The 18,383-nt window shown below is 43.5% G+C and overlaps 1 protein-coding gene across 1 annotated transcript; it reads left to right on the forward strand.

The window, feature by feature from the left end:
• The first annotated feature begins 2,392 nt into the window (after positions 1 to 2,392).
• LOC138083018 (pregnancy-associated glycoprotein 1-like) lies at positions 2,393 to 11,314 on the forward strand. The gene is made up of 9 exons (XM_068976582.1): positions 2,393 to 2,493; positions 3,557 to 3,707; positions 4,680 to 4,797; positions 4,896 to 5,014; positions 6,211 to 6,404; positions 7,328 to 7,444; positions 9,128 to 9,269; positions 9,357 to 9,455; positions 11,165 to 11,314. The coding sequence occupies exons 1-9, from the start codon at positions 2,393 to 2,395 to the stop codon at positions 11,312 to 11,314; spliced, it is 1,191 nt and encodes a 396-aa protein (XP_068832683.1).
• The last annotated feature ends 7,069 nt before the right edge of the window (positions 11,315 to 18,383 follow it).

The following is an 18,383-nucleotide window of genomic DNA, read 5'->3' on the forward strand; positions in this document are numbered from 1 at the left end:
ATGCTGCTTATTTAGCTTATATGCAGAGTACATCGTGAAAAGGCTGAGCTGGAGGAAGCACAGGCTGGAATTAAGATTGCCGGGAGAAATATCAATAGCCTCCGATATTCAGATGACACCACCCTATTGCATAAGATGAAGAAGAATAAAGTACCTCTTGATGAAGGTGAAAGAGGAGAGTTAAAATTTGGCTTAAAGCTCAACATTTAGAAAAGTAAGATCATGGCATGTGGTCCCATCACTTCTTGGCCAACAGATGGGGAAACAGTGGAGACAGTGGTTGACTTGATTTTTCTGGGCTCCAAAATCACTGCAGATGTTGGTTGCAGCATATAATTAATAGATGTTTACACCTTGGAAGCAAAGTTGAGACTAATCTAGACAGCATATTGAAAAACAGAGACGTTACTATGTCAACAAAAGTCCGTGTAGTCAAGGCTATGGTTTTTCCAGTGGTCATGTATGGATGTGAGATTTGGACTATAAAGAAACCTGAGCCCTGAAGAATTGATGCTTTTGAACTGTGGTGTTGTGGAAGACTCTTGAGTGTCCCTTGGACTGCAAGGAGATGCAACCTGTCCATCATAAATGAAATCAGTCCTGAATGTTCACTGGAAGGACTGATGCTGAAGCTGAAACACCAATACTTGGCCACCTGATGCAAAAAGCTTACTCATTTGAAAAGGTTCTGATGTTGGTAAAGATTGAAGGCAGGAGGAGAAGGGGATGACAGAGAATGAGACGGTTGAATGGCATCACCAACTCAAGGGACATGAATATGTGTGGACTCTGGGAGTTGGTTGTGGACAAAGAGGCCTTGTGTGCTGCTGTTCATGGACTCATAAGAGTTGAACATGACTGAGGTACTGAATTGAATTGAAGTTGTTGCATAGAGTGTCAGAATTCTTTCCTTTTTTTCTTTCCTTTTTTTTTTTTTTTTGGTTTTGTTTTGATGGGCATGATTTTTGTTTTTCCTTAGAAGATATTCCACTCTGAATGTAGAGTCATAAGTCTGAATTTTAAAGTCACTTAAGTAATGTGTTGTTATACGTAGCTAGTCAACAACTTGATGCAATTAGATTTGTTGGTCTTTGTTCTCAATTTGTTCAGTTCAGTTCAGTCCTTCAGTTGTGTCTGTCTCTTTGCAACGCCATAGACTGCAACATGCCAGGTGTCCCTATGCATCACTCCCAGCACTTTCTCAAGCTCATGTCCATCGACTTGGTGATGCTATCCAACCATCTCATCCTCTGTCTTCCGCTTCTCCTCTTGCATTCAATCTTTCCTAATATCAGGGTCTTTTCCAATGATTCAGCATGTTTAGTATGCAGTCAGTCTCTCTTAAAATCAACCAACATGTATTCAATTACTCTCTGTCCCCACTGCACTCCCAACTCTAGGCAGGAAACAAATAACTGCAGAGACCGAAGGCTGATTCCAACACATCGCTGTGGAGATATTGTTCCCACTAATTTTCTGGAAAATAAAATTAGATGCTAACATTAAAATCAGTAGCTTGTACATAAATATCCAAACTTCTGATTCTCTTGAAAACATGGCCAACTGGCCTGCTTTCCAGCACGAGTGAAGTGGAGGAAAGGCTGCTCCCAGAGGTAAGGCCTGTGCTGGCCAGATTCCAACATGGCCACCTAGTCCTAATATCATATCTCCTGCCTCCTGGGGCCATGAGTTTGTGAGAACTAGACTGCAAACTCTCTTAAGATAAAGACTCCTTTTGTCTTGATCAGCTTTGAATTTGAAGCCTTTAACCCAGAACCTAACACACAGTTTTTCCTTGTACAGTTGTTGGATGATATAAAACATCTTGTGGATGCATATGACATTTCTTCCAATACTGAAACCATGTAATGGAAATACTGGTCTACCCTAAATCTTTGATGCAGCCTGGCATCATGGGTGCCCCTATGTCTGCCATTAGACCCACTACCTAAAGCCAGTTGTATGTCCCTGGGCTGTCGCTGAAGTCTTCACTTTGCCTTTTGACAACTTATCATCCTAGCAATCTCCTCTCCCAAGAAGACAGCAATGCATATCTTATGAAGTGGCTAGGAAGATGACATGAAACCACGCATGTCGAGCATGGCCTCTATTATCCATTTTCATGATGTTCTTAGCAGTTTTTTCTCCAAGTAGGTAAGGTTCTCTGTCTTCTTAGATGTCCATGCAGATCAGTTTGATTTTCCAGCTAAGATTCAAGGAAGAGATTACAATTCTCTGTATTCTGAAAAGCTTCAAAGTCCTTTCATCAAGGACATGGATGAAGGTAGTTTTTATCAAGACCTTTGTAGTTTTTTCAGATCTTTTAGTGGCCTGAAGGGGAAAACTAAGGTAGGTCAGAGCATATATAACTGGGGCTTCCGGTCACCACTACATGCTAAGAACTCAAACTTCCCTGAGTACTTGGAGGCAGGAGAGAAGCATGAAGTGGCTTGTGCTCTTCGGGCTGGTGGCCTTCTCAGAGTGCATAGTCAAGTAAGTATCGGGACTGTATGTCACATCATATTCCTTTATCGGATTTTTATTTTCATCTGATTATTCTTTCACCCATCAGGTTTAGAAGGGAATGGAATATTTCCCTAAGTGTCTTAAAGTTCAACTCTTACTTATTGATAAGTAACTTGCTGTAGGAACTGTGGATCCCAAGGTCTTGGTGTAAATTTGGGTTGCACAACATTTGGGGTCTAGTCATGTCATGACCTTGAAAATGCAACTCCTTGCAACTGTTCAGTGCACAGTCTATGCAGATGTTGATATGGTCCTGTGGAATAGCACTTTTCTAAATTTTGTTTAACATGTCCTCTTTTTTCCCTGTCAATTTCAGTGTGTATATGCCTATGTCTGCATCTCTGTATCACTGTCATTTGTCTCTCCATCACTTTGGAAGTCACTGGGAGTCTATTTCTCTTTGTTTTGTTTTCTTTTTAATTTTTCATTTGACTCTTACTTCCTTCTCAAGCCTCTGAATTTCCCTTCCTTGTTCCCTATATCTTGGATTCTTTCAAATCTCTCTTATTTTTCAACTTGGAGAAAGATACACTATCTTATATCTGGCAAGCAGTGTGACCACAGCCAACTCAGAAACCTCTTGCATTTCAAATTGCTCTGTTGTAAAAGACAGTAAGAGTCCCCTTCTACCTCCTTCCTTGAGATTCTTTGAGGAGGAATAAGTGGGATGACAACAGCAATGTTAATGGCTGTCATTGTTGAGACTTCCTTTTTATCAGGTACCTTATATCAATCATTTCACTTATCCCCAAGATATTCTATTTTGAGGGTTTGTATTGTTACATTCCACCATTTTGCCGAAGGGGACACTGAGACACCACATGGTCATATGGCTTACCCAAGATTGCAGAAAAGAACCTGTATTCAAATCTATGTCTTTGCCATGGTATATGCATAAAACTCTGAAAATAATCTGCTGCATAAAAATGATTAGAAAACACACAGGGCCATTAAAATGACAGTTATACATTAACACTAACAGTTAATTGTAGCATATTGTTTGTTTTCTTTGTCAAATGCTCAGTGAAAGAGTACCTCTAAGGAGATTGAAGACCATGAGAAAAATCCTCAGTGGAAAAAACATGCTGAACGATGTCTTGAAGGAGTATCCTTACAGACTGCCCCAGATTTCTTTTCGTGATTCAAATGTAACTGTTCACCCATTGAGAAACATCAGAGATGTGAGTATTTCGGGAGGATGTTGCTCCACAGTGCCCGCTGGTTCTCTAGCTTAGCATGGAGTTCATCTGGAGTTGCTAGGAGGGATGTAGGGTTTGGGGTTCCTGCAGGAGGCTGAGACAATGGAAAACAGGGACCCCAGCCAGAGGAGAAGGCACTCTCATCCTCAACTGTTGGTCTTTGTGACTGGGCCTGTCAATTACCAGGTGGCAGGTAAATATCCATTTCTGTGTCAAAAATGTGTCATTAGTTTGAGGGCAATTATTCCTTCTGAACGAACTGAGCCAGTCAGTTATCGATGAGAGTGAGCCATCACTGATCAAAAGGTAGAACCAACTGCAAAGCAATTGTTAATCCCCAGGTAGAGGAATTCAGTTTCCACAGATGCAAGAATGACAGCAGGAAAAAGTTACTGAACCTGTATTTTGTGTATGGTCATAAGAGTCTAACACAATGCTTATTGTTTTTATATTAGAAAAGGGCTTATTTTGTCTTCAAGAATGCCTGTAACAGCTTGAGAGATAGGCAAAGAAAAAATACATGTCAATTGAAAGGATCACCAGCGTGGTGTTGATTGGATGTGGTCTGAGTTTAGAGGGAGTGGTTGGAGTTGATCAAGAAGGAACTCCTGGAGAAGGGGATGTGAAACTTGGTTTGAAGAGACTACAGAGCTCCTCAAATGAAGGCACCAGGACTTTCCTGAGTGTCCAGCAGTCCTGGAGGCCCAGTGGTTATGCCTCTGGGCTTCCCATGAAGAAGGTACCACTTCAACGCCTGGTCATAGAGTTCATATCTTGCATACAATGTAGCACAGGAAAAATATATCAAATACAGATACCTCTGTGTCCAAAGTCTGTGAGCTACACGGTGGTTAGAAAGTGGTCTCAAGATATATGATACCCAGAGGGAGGCATCAGTTTGGGAACAGAGGGTAGCCAGTTCTGCACTAACCCACTCCCTCCTTCTCCCTGTAGATATTCTACGTGGGTAACATCACCATTGGAACACCCCCTCAGGAGTTCCAGGTTATCTTTGACACAGCTTCATCTGACTTGTGGGTGCCCTCCATCTATTGCAACAGCTCAACCTGTTGTGAGTACAGGCACCTCCTACCCGGACCATCTTTCACTTACCCTGCCGCCCTGTTTCCACCCTTGGCACCTGATGACACCCATCTCTTGTGCCTGCAGCTACACGTGTTAGGTTCAGACATCTTCAGTCTTCCACCTTCCAGCTTGCCAATAAGACGTTCGGGATCACGTATGGATCTGGGAAAATGAGAGGAGTTGTTGTTCATGACACAGTTCGGGTAACAGTGTAACAAATGCTGAGTCAGGACTGGATATGAGGTGACCACTACTTACAAAACAGATTCAGGACCATCTGGCAAGACCCTTCCTAGTCTAACTCACATAAAATTTGGCCATCTTATCCACAGGGTCATGTCTCTGGGGTGGCAGTGCCCATGGTGACACACGAACAAACAAAATTAGCTAACCCAGAGAGTGGCTTGAGCTGTGGACTTGCAGCTCCTGTACCATGAGCAGTTCAAGGTTCATTTGGCTCAGAGCGAGGAGGGATAAAAGCACCTACTTTTATATTAACAGACTGTTCCAGCAACTTTCAGGTGATAACTCATTTAATTCTGCAACAACCTCACAAAGCAGTTACTCTGATTAGCTCATGAGACATATGAGGTAACTGAGGACCAGACAGCAAGGGCATTGCTGAGAGCACACAGGTGATAAAAGGTGGAGTTAGGCTGGCTTTTCAGGACTGAAGTTGCTGTGGGGTGTTTTGGGACAGGATGAAACAGATCTGGGGACCCTGGAGGCAGTCAAGAAATTCATGTATCAGGAGTGGGAAACTGGAGGCCTGAGAAATCAAGGGGCTTGATAAATGAGTTCTCACTCTAGAGGACCCTTCAGAGTCTAATAAATCTATGGCTTGCTTCCCCCAAAATACTTGAGTAGTTCCCCCCTCTCTCTTTCTTTTTCATACACACTCACAGAAATATACACATATCCGCAAAAGTGAATTCCCCAGGCAGTAATTTCATAGAACCCTGCAAGCAAGATTGTGTTTTCAGCTACTGTCTTCCTGGACAGGTGCAGAATGCACAGTACCTTACGGAAAATTCAGTCCATTCGTCTCATTAGGTCATAGTAATGCCAAAGAGAAGGCTATCTAGCTCGGAATTGATTAGTCCATAAGGTGGCACCAATGGGACCTGTCCTGAATCTTGGTTGCCCCACCTGTACAGAAGCCATGAGGCCAATTTAACTCACTCAGGTGGTGTTTTTCAGAGGGGCAGATAATTTAGAATTAGTAGCCTCTCTCAAATGGAACCCAAATTCCCCTTCTATGCTTCTCTACCCGTTTGTGGGCAACCAAAGACAGAGCCCAGCCTCAATTCTTCTCTGAGGATCTAATGGAAATACAGTTCAGCCCAGTCCTAGCCTCACTTCATGTATCTGTAAGTGGGAACACTCTTCTCTCCCACAGATTGGGGACCTTGTAAGTACTGACCAGCCATTCGGTCTAAGCGTGGTGGAATCTGGTTTTCAGCACAGAACATTTGATGGTGTCTTGGGCTTGAACTATCCCAACATATCCTTCTCTGGAGCCATCCCCATCTTTGACAAGCTGAAGAATGAAGGTGCCATTTCTGAGCCTGTTTTTGCCTTCTACTTGAGCAAGTAAGTCTGAGATGGACAATTCCTTTCTCCATATTAGCTGTAAGATGCTTTCAGTTGCATAAAAATTATTGAACACTTGATAAAGAAGCATCCTGAGAGAAAAATATCCAAGGATAACTATGGCCCTAGGGCCCTACCTGGCTTCATCACTTGCTTTTATAAATAAAATTTTATTGGAACACGAGCCTACCCCTGGGCTCAAGACCAGTAACTTGGTCTGGGGGGTGAGATAGGAAGGAGGCACAAGGAAGGCAACAGGAAACAATTTGGAGGAAAAAGCATTATGATTTGATTATGAATTTGTTAAGGAAGGAAGGAAAAGGATGGTGGATATCTTTCCTTCCTCATTAGCATTTAAAAGGGAGCCCAGGATCAGCTATCCAATTTGTGAAGCCAGTGTGAAATGAAAGTGTGGGACACAAAACTGTGGAACCCCTTTGTTCAAGAAATATTAGGCATTTATAAACAGGGAGTTCAGAGGTGGGGTCCCTTCTGAATGTGGGGTCCTTTGGACAGTGGAGGTCACAGGCCAGTGGAGGCAACTCTGGGTGACCTGAACCCACACCCTTAGAACTCCCAGGCCTTGATTGTCCTGAAAAATGACAAGGTGGACAAGGGGAAAGCCAAAACACTTCAGCACCCTCTCCTCTGAGAGTATCTGAGCACTCAGGTCACTGAAGGTCCAAGGCATCTTCAGAAGACATAGTGGGTGGAGCTCAGACAAGTGATTCAGCTTCTAACATCCTCTGTGCCACTCATGAGACAGCAACAGACCTCAGTCTGGATCTCTGTCTCTCCTAGATGCTATTTCTGCATCTGCACATGGGGACCTTATTAGGGCCTTAATGGGTGGACCATCACAGCTCTCACACAGTGCTGTTGTTACTGTCCTCCAAGAATACTCCCCTCACTTCTCTCTACAGAGATGAGCAGGAGGGCAGTGTGGTGATGTTTGGTGGTGTGGACCACAGCTACTACAAAGGAGAGCTCAACTGGGTACCATTGATCCGAGCAGGCGACTGGAGTGTACACGTAGACTGGTAAACCTCTCCCACTGAGGGTCAGCCTAAGTGATGCTCCCACTAATGTACTTGGACACAGGCAGACACACATAAATGCATTCTTAGACACACAGTCACACAGACATATACACCACCCATAACGACACAGATAGCCACACAGACACTTGGAAACATACAAGCAGACACATATAAACCAACACAGAGACACATAAAAACATGCATAGCTAGTCAGAGACACACAAGCACACACAGAGACACATACAAACACACATACAAACAAACACACAAGCACATAAATACACAAACAACCCATGGGTTCATAATACCCAGGCCTTCTGAGCAAGGCTCTAACCAGGGTCCTAAAATGGTCCAGATAAGTCTGTGCAGCTGGGAGAGGGCTGCACCCACTGCCCTTCCAGGGGGGGAACATGTCTAGAGGACTCTACAGTGTGGTGAACAGAGGATCAGGGAGAGTTTCACCAGCCTGAACAGAGTTACGATAAGATGACCAACTGTCTAGGGCTACTTAAGACATAGGAAGTTCTCAGTACAGATAAATGTCATTTTAAAAACAGGGACAGTCCTGAGAAAATGGGGAAAACTGGTTTGCTTAGGGAGCAGCTACCCAGCCCTGGAAAGAGGTTGGCTGCAGTCTTAAGACGTGAAAGCAACTAATACAAAATGCAGCACCATGTTCATGGGCACACAGTGAGGCAGGGGCTATAACAGAGAATCAGGAATGTGGGATCCAGGAGTGACCTGAGGACAAGAGGCATAATTGACAGGATTCTATTTGATACCCTCAGACAAAAGCTGACCTCTACTTTGGAGTTTTTGTGGGCTAGTCATGTATTTCCTGGCCAGAGTCTCAAGGTCGGAGCTGGTTGTAGGAGCAGTGCTGGGAGACACCCTCTCCCAGAGGAGCCCCTCTCTCCCTCTACTATGAGAATCTGCTTTCCCTGTGAATCTCCATCTTCACTCTGTGTGTGACCCATTATTTGTTCCCCACCAGATACAGTTCTCTGGAGATTTCTTATTGTTTTCTCAGTCTTCATTCAATCATTGAAAAGAAAAGTATTGGGCATCTACTGTGTACCAGGCACCTTAGGGAGGCAAGGAGAATAAAACTTGCCCTCACATTTAAGAAGCCAGATGTACATGAAGTGACTCGCCCACATAGTGAATTGTGATTTTGGTACATGCTAGACATGAGGAGGAGAAGGCAATGGCAACCCACTAAAGTACTTTGCCTGGAAAATCCCAGGGATGGCAGAGCCTGGTGGGCTGCTCTCTATGAGGTCACAAAGAGTCAGACATGACTGAAGTGATTTAGCAGCAGCACCAGCAGCAACAGTCATGAGGAAGGGTCTACAGAGAGTGACCAAGACAGGAGACTGATAAACACTAGGGGAAAGACTTCCCAAAAACAATACAATTAAGGTGGAATGAGGAAGATGAGAAGAAATTTGCTAGTGAAAGGGAAGTGGAATCTTCTAGGAAGGAAGACTAGCTTGTGTCAAGGTACAAAAGATCTTGGTGTATTCAAGTACTACATTTGAGGATATCAGGAAAGGAGCTGTGTTGAGGGCAAAGTAAAAGAGAGCAAGAGACGAAGTGCTGTTTAGGAGACAGTCAGGAAGGGGACAATTCTGGGGAGACTCAGAGTGACCTTGATGCCCGCTTTCTTCCATTGTCTCTCAGCATCACCATGAAAAGAGAGGTTATTGCTTGTTCTGATGGCTGCACGGCCCTTGTGGACACCGGGTCATCACATATCCAAGGCCCAGGAAGACTGGTCGATAACATACAGAAGCTGATAGGCACCATGCCACAGGGATCCATGGTGAAGGGTCACGTCCCTGGGTCACTCCCTGTTTCCACACACAACAAAGATCTCCAGGGCCAACCTCTCACCCTCTCTCTCTAACAGCACTACGTTTCATGTTCTGCGGTCAATACTCTGCCCTCTATTATCTTCACCATCAATGGCATCAACTACCCAGTGCCAGCTCAAGCCTACATCCTCAAGGTGAGGGGACAATACTGAGCGTTGATTCTCAAACTGGAGCTTGCAGGAACCCTTGGGCTGCTGCTGGGAGGAGGGCACCCTCTGGAGGCCATGTCACACCATTGCAGATGCTGCTGATCCCTGTGGCTGGGCCAGTGCCTCCCACAGTACCAGTCACTTGTGAGTAAAGGGCTGTTTGGGACACTGATTTTCCTGAAATAAATGTGGAGATACCACACCATATGGCATGGTGGGAGTCAGGGATAGGGGAACATTAAGGTCCTTAGTCCTCAAAGAGCTTGAATTCAATCTGAACCCTTAGGTGCATGAACATGAAATTCAGGCTCTAGCAGTCCCTGAAATAGGCCATGTTACAAGGAGAATGGCGGGGGACAGTCCAAGTGTGAAGTCCCAACATAAGTTAACAATCTGCCTTACATCTCAAGATATTTCTGGTTTGAATGATAAATTACATGGTCAGCCTAGTCCTCGGCTGCATCTTCCCCTTGCTCTGAGTAGCTGCCTCCTTTGTCAGTTGGGGTACCCGACCATGACCCCTCAGTGGGGAGGTTGGATACTAAGGTGAATAAAGGGTGCACAGTGACTGCTCAGCCCCAGCACAGGGTGGAGGTTTCATGTCAGCTCCCTGAGAGAGTTCAGAGAAGGCTGATGGACTCAAAGAAGGCTTTGAAGAAGAGTAGGAATTTCAGGAATTCTAAAATGACAAACTCTTTGAGCCATTTTGAGGGTTGCTTTGTTCTAGGCAAAAGTGCACTGGATTCTATGCAGATGACATCTCAAGGTACTCTGCATTAAGGCACTGGGGACTTACTAGGGGTGATGAGGTCTATAGACTGACCAGTGGGGATGGGGAACCAGAGTACGTTACCCACCCAAGCCTGGAGTGGTCAAACAGGGTGAGTGTGGGCCGAAGGAGGCTTCTCAGAGTTCCTGAGTTAAGTGTTTAAGAAAGTGTTGTGGGCACTGCTCTATTTAAGATGGATAAGCAACATCGAGTTACTTTGTAGCACAGGGAACTCCACTCAGTTATATGACAGCCTGGGTGGGAGGGGTGTCTTTGGGACAAGGATACCCAGACACATACGGTTGAGTCCCTTTACTGTCCACCTGAAACTCAGAATATTGTTAATCAGCTATACTCCAATACAAAATAAAGTTTTTTTTTTTTTAATAAAGTACAGATTGTGGGGATGTAGGAGGAGAACCAGCATTCTCTGCAGAGAAAATAAGGAGCAGGAGTCAGAAGGAAAGAATCAGGGAATGAGGAGAGCTATGGACACACTTGTTCTTTTTGAAATAAATTATATTGAAGTGTGTCTAATCTTCAGTGTTGCATTAAGATTTGCTGCACAAAAATGTGACTCAGTTATACTCATAAAAATATTTTTTTTTCTTATTATTTTTCATGTGGTATATCACTGAATATTGAATATAGTTCCTGATGCTCTACAATAGGACTTTGTTGTTTTTCATTCCTCTGTTTCCCCAACTCCCAGTCCTCCATCCACCAAACCCTTCCTCATGACAACCTGATGTCTTGGCCCTCTTTGGTTTTGGATGAACTCTCATATCACCTGCTGCTGAGAAAACCCGTTGATACTTACCAAAAGAGGGAAATAAAAAAAAAAAGAATTTTGCTGGGTCTGGATATTGGGGGGAGTCACCGGTAAGGGCTCTTGCTGACTGGTGTGTGTCTCTGACTTCCCCAGGATTCTAGAGGCTACTGCTATACCACCTTTAAAAAGAAAATTGTGAGGAGATCTACAGAGACCTGGGTCCTGGGTGAACCCTTCCTGAGGCTGTATTTCTCAGTTTTTGATCGAGGAAATGACAGGATTGGCCTGGCACCAGCAGTGTAAATGCTTGGAGAGGTTCATGAATCAGTAAGGCCATTCCTAACACACACACATCACACTTTGAGCACTCCTGCCCAGGATGCTGGTGAACTGTATTTGGTGTTTTGTACACACTATTCTCAGTAAAGAATAAAGGGTTTCACTCTTTATGGTGCTGAAAGAAATGTTGCTTCTGTTTGTGTCTGGGAGTGAAGGATCTAGAACCAAGTCTGAATCAAAATTGAGAGGATCCCTACTCCAACTAGCTTCAAGGAAAGGGTAGACTCATTGAAATGATTCTGGGAATCTAGGATACAAGACTTAGAGCAAATACAAAGATCTCAGTGACTGGAGCCAAAAATCAGAAGTCATCAAATCTCTCTCACCCTCGCTATTTCCCTTCGGTCTACTTTGATGGTCTTAGCCCAGCAAATTTTTCCTTAAGGCTTCTACACCTAGTGAGGGAGTTCAAGCTGCCTGCCCTAGGGTTTTAAATCCTGAAGGCATCACCTAGTAAGGAAAAAAGATTGCAGACATCAGAGTTAAAGGGTGTTCTCTGAATCACCCACCTCATTTCACATGTACAGCCCTAGATCAACCATCCTGGCAGGGACATAGGGTCTTATGACTGGCTTCACATGGTCTTTGGCCCTGACTCAGCAGCACACATGATTGTTAATTTCCTTCAGAATTACATTACTGAAGCTGGGGAGAGGCAGGCCCCAAGGATAGTGACTGGCTAATGGTCTAGGCCATGGAAGAGTTTGTGATGAACCACCAACCCCACCACCTCTTCATTCAGAAGGATAATGAAATAGACTCTCTACATCCCATCTCAGATGAACTTATCACTGGGCTTCTCCTTCAGTGGATGTTGGGTGAGGTACTTCATGCAGAGCTGATTCCGTCTTTTTCCCACATCCCAGTCACCAGCTCTCTGTCACATATGCCTGCTCTGTCCTTTCCAGTCCTACATGGTAAGTGGTGGCCCCAGTGGATCCCTGAGCCATCCCCCTCCTCCAGGGCCCAGAATACCCCTTCCTTGGCCTCCAGTGCTGTTGGGGAGAATGCAACGAATGTATCATGGAACCCAGGGTACACAGAGCATTCAGACTTTGTGAGCTTCCTCCAGGAGTGGAGCTACAAACTGTTTGCTTGGAGCTGCCATGATTAGGCTCTTTTGCAGTGGAAGAATCCATTCTTTCCACCTGGAGGCCCTCAGTAGATGCCTCAGCTGAGTCAGCAGGGGTCACAGGTTGATTTTCTTTCAGATTTACTGGTTTGATCTCCTTGATGTATACATCAAATGGCCAAGTATTGCAGTTTCAACTTCAACATCAGTCCTTTCCAGTGAACATTCAGGACTGATTTCCTTTAGGATGGGCTGGTTGCATCTCGTTGCAGTGCAAGGGACACATAAGAGTCTTCTTCAACACCACCATTCAGAAGCATCAATTCTTCGGGGCTCAGCTTTCTTTATGGTCCAAATCTCACATCTTACATCTCACATCTCCATACATGACCCCTGGAAAAACAGCCTTGACTACACAGACCTTTGTTGACATAGTAATGTCTCTGCTTTTCAATATGCTGTCTAGATTGGTCTCACCTTTCCTTCCAAGGTGTAAACGTCTTTTAATTTCATGGCTGCAGTCACCATCTGCAGTGATTTTGGAGCCCAGAAAAATGAGGTCAACCACTGTGTCCACCGTTTCCCCATCTATTGGCCATGCAGTGGTGGGACCAGATGCCATGATCTTAGTTTTCTAAATTTGAGCTTTAAGCCAACTTTTAACTCTCCTGTTTCACCTTCATCAAGAGGTACTTTATTGTTCTTCACTTTCTGCAATAGTGTGGTGTAATGTGCATATCTGAGGCTATTGATATTTCTCCCAGCAACCTTGATTCCAGCCTGTGCTTCCTCCAGCCCACACTTTCATGATGTACTCTGCATATAATTTAAATAAGCAGGGTGACAATATATAGCCTTGATATACTCCTTTCCTTTTGGAACCAGTTTGTTGTTCATGTCTAGTTCTAACTGTTGCTTCATGACAGGTTTCTCAAGAGGCAGGTCAGGTGGTCTGGTATTCCCATCTCTTTAAGAATGTTCCACATTTTATTCTGATCCACACAGTCAAAGGCTTTGGCATAGTTAATAGAGCAGAAGTAGGTGTTTTCCTGCAATATCTTGCTTTTTTCATAATCCATCGGATGTCGGCAATATGATCTCTGGTTCCTCTGCCTTTTCTAAAACCAGCTTGATCATGTGGAAGTTCATGGTTCACATATTGCTAAAGACTGGCTTGGAGAATTTTAAGCATTACTTTACTAGCTTGTGAGATGAGTGCAATTGTGCTGTAGTTTGAGAATTGTTTGGTGCTGCCTTTCTTTGTGATTACAATGAAAACTGACCTTGTCCATCCTGTGGCCACTGCTGAGTTTTCCAATTATGCTGGCATTTTGAGTGCAGCACTTTCACAGCATCATCTTTCAGTATTTGAAATAGCTTAACTAGAATTCCATCAAGTCCACTAGCTTTGTTCGCAGTGATGCTTCCTAAGGCACATTTGACTTCACCTTCCAGGATGTCTGGCTCTAGGTGAGTGATCACACCATTGTGATTATCTGGGTCATGAAGATCTTTTTTGTACTGTTCTTCTGTGTATTCTTGCCATCTCTTCTTAATATCTTCTGCTTCTGTTAGGCACATATCATTTCTGTCCTTTATTGAGCTCATCTTTCATGAAATATTCCCTTGGTATCCCTACTTTTCTTGAAGAGATCTCTAGTCTTCCCCATCCTATTGATTTTCCTGTTTTTTTTTTTTTTGTATTGATCGCTGAGGAAGGCTTTCTTATCTCTCTTTGCTATTCTTTCCAACTCTGCATTCAAATAGGTATATCTTTGTTTTTCTCCTTTGCTTTTTGCTTCCCTTCTTTTCACAGCTATCTCAGGCCTCAGACAGTCAGTTTGCTTCTTTGCATTTCTTTTTCTAGGGGAAGGTCTTGATTCCTGTCTCCTGTACAATGTCATGAACCTCTGTCCATCGTTCATCAGGCACTCTGTCTATTAGATCTAGTCCCATAAAACTATTTCTCACTTCCACTGTATAGTCCTAAGGGATTTGATTTAGGTCATACCTGAATGGTCTACTGCTTTTCTCTACTTTCTTCAATTTCAGTCTGAATTTAGCAATAAGGAGTTCATGATTTGAGCCACTGTCATCTCCCAGTCTTGTTTTTGCTGACTGTATAGAGCTTCTCCATCTTTGGCTGCAAAGAATATAATCAGTTTGATTTTGGTGCCAACCATCTGGTGATGTCCATGTGTAGAGTCTTCTTTTGTGCTGTTGGAAGAAGCTGTTTGCTATGACCAGTGCGTTCTCTTGGCAGAACGCCTTTGCACTGCTTCATTCTGTACTCCAAGGCTAAATTTGCGTGTTCCCCCTGGTGTTTCTTGACTCCTACTTTTGCATTTCAGTCCCCTAAAATAAAAATTACGTCTTTTTTGGGTGTTAGTTCTAGAAGGTCTTGTAGGTCTTCACAGAACTGTTGAACTTCAGCTTCTTCAGCCTTACTGATCGGGGCATAGACTTGGGTTACCGTTGTATTGAATAGTTTGCCTTGGAAATGAAGAGAGATCATACTGCCATTTTTGAGACTGCATCCAAGTACTGCATTTCAGACTCTTTCGTTGACCATGATGTCTACTCCACTTCTTCTAAGGGATTCCTTCCCACAGTAGTAGATATAATGGTCATCTGAGTTAAATTCACCCATTCCAGTCCATCTTAGTTCGCTGATTCTTAGAATGTCTATGTTCACTCTTGTCATCTCCTGTTTGATCACTTCCAATTTGCTTTGATTCATGGACCTAACAATCCAGGTTCCTATGCAATATTGCTCTCTATAGCATCAAATCTTGCTTCTATCACCAGTCCCACTCACAACTGTGTGTTGTTTTGCTTTGGCTCCATCCTTTCATTCTTTCTGGAGTTATTTCTCCACTGATCTCCAGTAGCATATTGGGCACCTATCGACCTGGGGAGTTCAGTTTTCAGTGTCCTATCTTTTTGTTTATCATACTGTTAATGGGGTTCTCAAGGCAAGAATACTGAAATGGTTTGCCATTCCCTTCTCCAGTGGACCACATTCTGTCAGACCTCTCCACCATGACCCATCCATCTAGGGTTGCCCCAAATGGCATGGCTTAGGTTCATTGAGTTAGACAAGGTTGTGGTCTGTGTGACAGATTGGCTAGTTGTCTGTGAATGTGATTTCAGTCTGTCTGCCCTCTGATACCCTCTCTCAGCACCTACCACCTTACTTGGGTTTCTATTACCTTGGACGTGGGTTATCTCTTCACTGCTTCTCCAGCAAAGCACAGCCGCTGCTCCTTACCTTGGAAGTAGGGTAGCTCCTCTCGACTGCCACCCCTGATTTATTCACGGGGTAATGCCTCTCCGCCACGCTTCTGGGCTGCTGTTGGAGCTGCCATACATCTGCACTGCCATTGCAGCTGAGGGAAGCAATAATTCAACAGCTTATTGTTCCTCATATTGTTTATGTTATTGTGACAGAATCGTATGGATGTTAACAGCTAAAAGCAAGACAAGAATTAAAACTATTGTTTTAAAGTAAGCCTTTCAGTGGCTATAAAAATAGGTTCACACATAGCATATACAAGTTTAAACCCTGCTGTCTTAAATATTGAACTGAAAGCATAAGTTTGTAGCAACTAATTATATTCCCTTTTATTTTAACTTTAAGGAAAATGTGTACTTCCTCCTCCGAACACTGTAAAGCCTAGAAGCAGTGACAACTTGATGACAGTAACTATTCTGAGGTTTAACATGTAGCTTCTAAATACATTTCCTATCAGACAATCTTAAAGAGATGGCTGATTTCAGGAATGGGTAGAGAAATGGACAAAATAATCTCGGGAATCACGAAGGACCAGAAAACTGAGGGACTTCAAAGACCAGAGGGGACTGGACAGAATGTTTAGGAATCCAAATGAAAAGGCCAAATATCTACCAGTTTGTTGGGCAGAATGATGTTTCTGCTTCTCAACACACTGTTTATCTTTCTCATAGCTTTCCTGCCAAGAAGCTAATGTCTTCTTATTTCATGGCTGTAGGCACCATCCGCAGCAGTTTTAGAGGCTAAGATGAATAAATATGTCAGTGCTTCCACATTTTATCCTTCTATTTGCCATGAAGGATGGGGCTGGATCCCATGATCTTAATTTTTCAATACTGAATTTTAAACTGGCCGAATGTGTCCAAATGTTAACAGGAAACATGTAATTTGTCACTGTGATAGACTGCTAGGACACCAACTCACCATTCTGAGCACTGAGAAAGGAAGATAATCATCAATATTTAAGCTATTTTTGTTTCTATTAAACATAGGTTATGTAACTACAAACAGTTTCAGGAAAACAAGCTAGACTTTCCCTTCTGGGAATGATGAGAGAGTGATGGGGAGCAGCTGTAATATAGATGAAGCTTCACTCACTGGACTGCAGCTCACCTCCGTCTGTGGAGGTCTGGTTCCTAACAGACCAAGGCCTGGTACTGGTCCTGATCCACTGTGCTGGTATTGTGGACTTTTTCTCTAAAACCAATAGTGGGACATTCTGTAAGACAAACCGCCTTGCTTCCTCCTTGTTTCTGAACAAATAAATGACATCAAAATTGGGAGAGGAAGTTATTTTGTCTTAATGGAGAATAACTAAGTGCAACATATGACTACATTCTTTCAAAAACCTGATAAAACGTCTGCTTTTTGAGAATCAGGGAAATTTGCACATGGACTGGATATAAAATGTTAATTTCATGGGTCACAAAAGAGCATTTTTTTCATATCCTATCAGTCTAGCACAAATACTCATTGTGTACATTTGGTGAAATGTTCAACTTGTACCTAAAATACTTCAGGTAAAATGAGTAAACCTTCAAAGAGAGAATGAAATGATAGTCTGTGTTGATGTAAAAACAGATAGCTGCTATGCTATGCATAGCTGCTATGGGTTGAATTGTGTCCACCCTTGACTCCCAATGTGATGGTGATAAGAAGTATGGACTTAAAGATGTACCCAGGTTGACATGGGATTTTAATGGTGATCCCTCATGATGGGATTAGCCTCTCCTTCGTTTTCTCTCTTATTCTCCCTCTTCTTCCTTCCCTTCTGCCACCATATGTGAGAACATAGCAAGAAGAGAAAGACTGATGCAAGTCACGAATGTCTTCGCTGGGAACTCAATTGACCACCACCTTGATGTTGCATAGTCTCCAGTCTATGACAACCTGTGGGACTAAGAAGTTAGTTTTGTAGTTATTGTTGATGAATGATGAAATATATGATTCATGATACTCTTCTTTCTTATATTTGTTATGTTTGAAATTATTTTGCAGTAAGAAGTCTATGGAAAGTCCATTTTGAAGTTTCTCTCTTAGTGATACCCTGAGGAGCCCAAGATAATAGATTCAGGCAGGTCCTAAATGAATGAGTGGTTGGAGGACCACATGATCCTTACTCCAACTCATCTCTTGTCATCTGAAAACTGTCCCCCACACCTAACACCCTTACCACCCTCATCCCCAATCTGCATCTCCATTCCTCTCCTAAGCTGAGTCATCTAGCTGGCGATGTTGATGACTCAGGACAGGGTCTGGAAGCAGAAGGAATGCAGACATCCCTTCTTTAGTGCCATCTTCAGGTGAGGGATTGGGCCTGGGTAGGGAGGGAACCACAAGTTTGACTGCCTAGATATCTACAAGAGAAGGGAAAATGAATTCAGAACCCAGTAACCAGGAGGTGGACAGCTTGCACAGGACCCAGGAGGGAAGGAAAAAAAAAAAAAACCATTGGGAAAAAGAATAGTGCCTACGTGAGGGCAAGACTTACTTGAGACTTCCGTTTAAACTTGGAGGTCACGTCCTTCCTGCTGGAATTCCTGCTCCACATGTGGAGGGGAGAGAGCTGTACTCACTGCTAATGAGTCACAGGGAGAGGAACAGCGTCCCCCAGAGGCCCTTTGATTCCACTCTAACTGTGGGTATCATCCTAAGCGAGAGAGCAAATG

This window comes from Capricornis sumatraensis, chromosome 8 (assembly GCF_032405125.1).
Source record: "Capricornis sumatraensis isolate serow.1 chromosome 8, serow.2, whole genome shotgun sequence".
In the NCBI taxonomy this organism is placed as follows: domain Eukaryota; kingdom Metazoa; phylum Chordata; class Mammalia; order Artiodactyla; family Bovidae; genus Capricornis; species Capricornis sumatraensis.

Bases quoted from the DNA above. Each gene is read 5' to 3' on its own strand.
- LOC138083018 (XM_068976582.1), top strand. From the start codon at position 2,393: ATGCTAAGAACTCAAACTTCCCTGAGTACTTGGAGGCAGGAGAGAAGC. The intron at 7,445-9,127 runs GTAAACCTCTCC...ATTGTCTCTCAG, and splicing joins TGGAGTGTACACGTAGACTG to CATCACCATGAAAAGAGAGG. The intron at 9,456-11,164 runs GTGAGGGGACAA...TGACTTCCCCAG, and splicing joins CTCAAGCCTACATCCTCAAG to GATTCTAGAGGCTACTGCTA.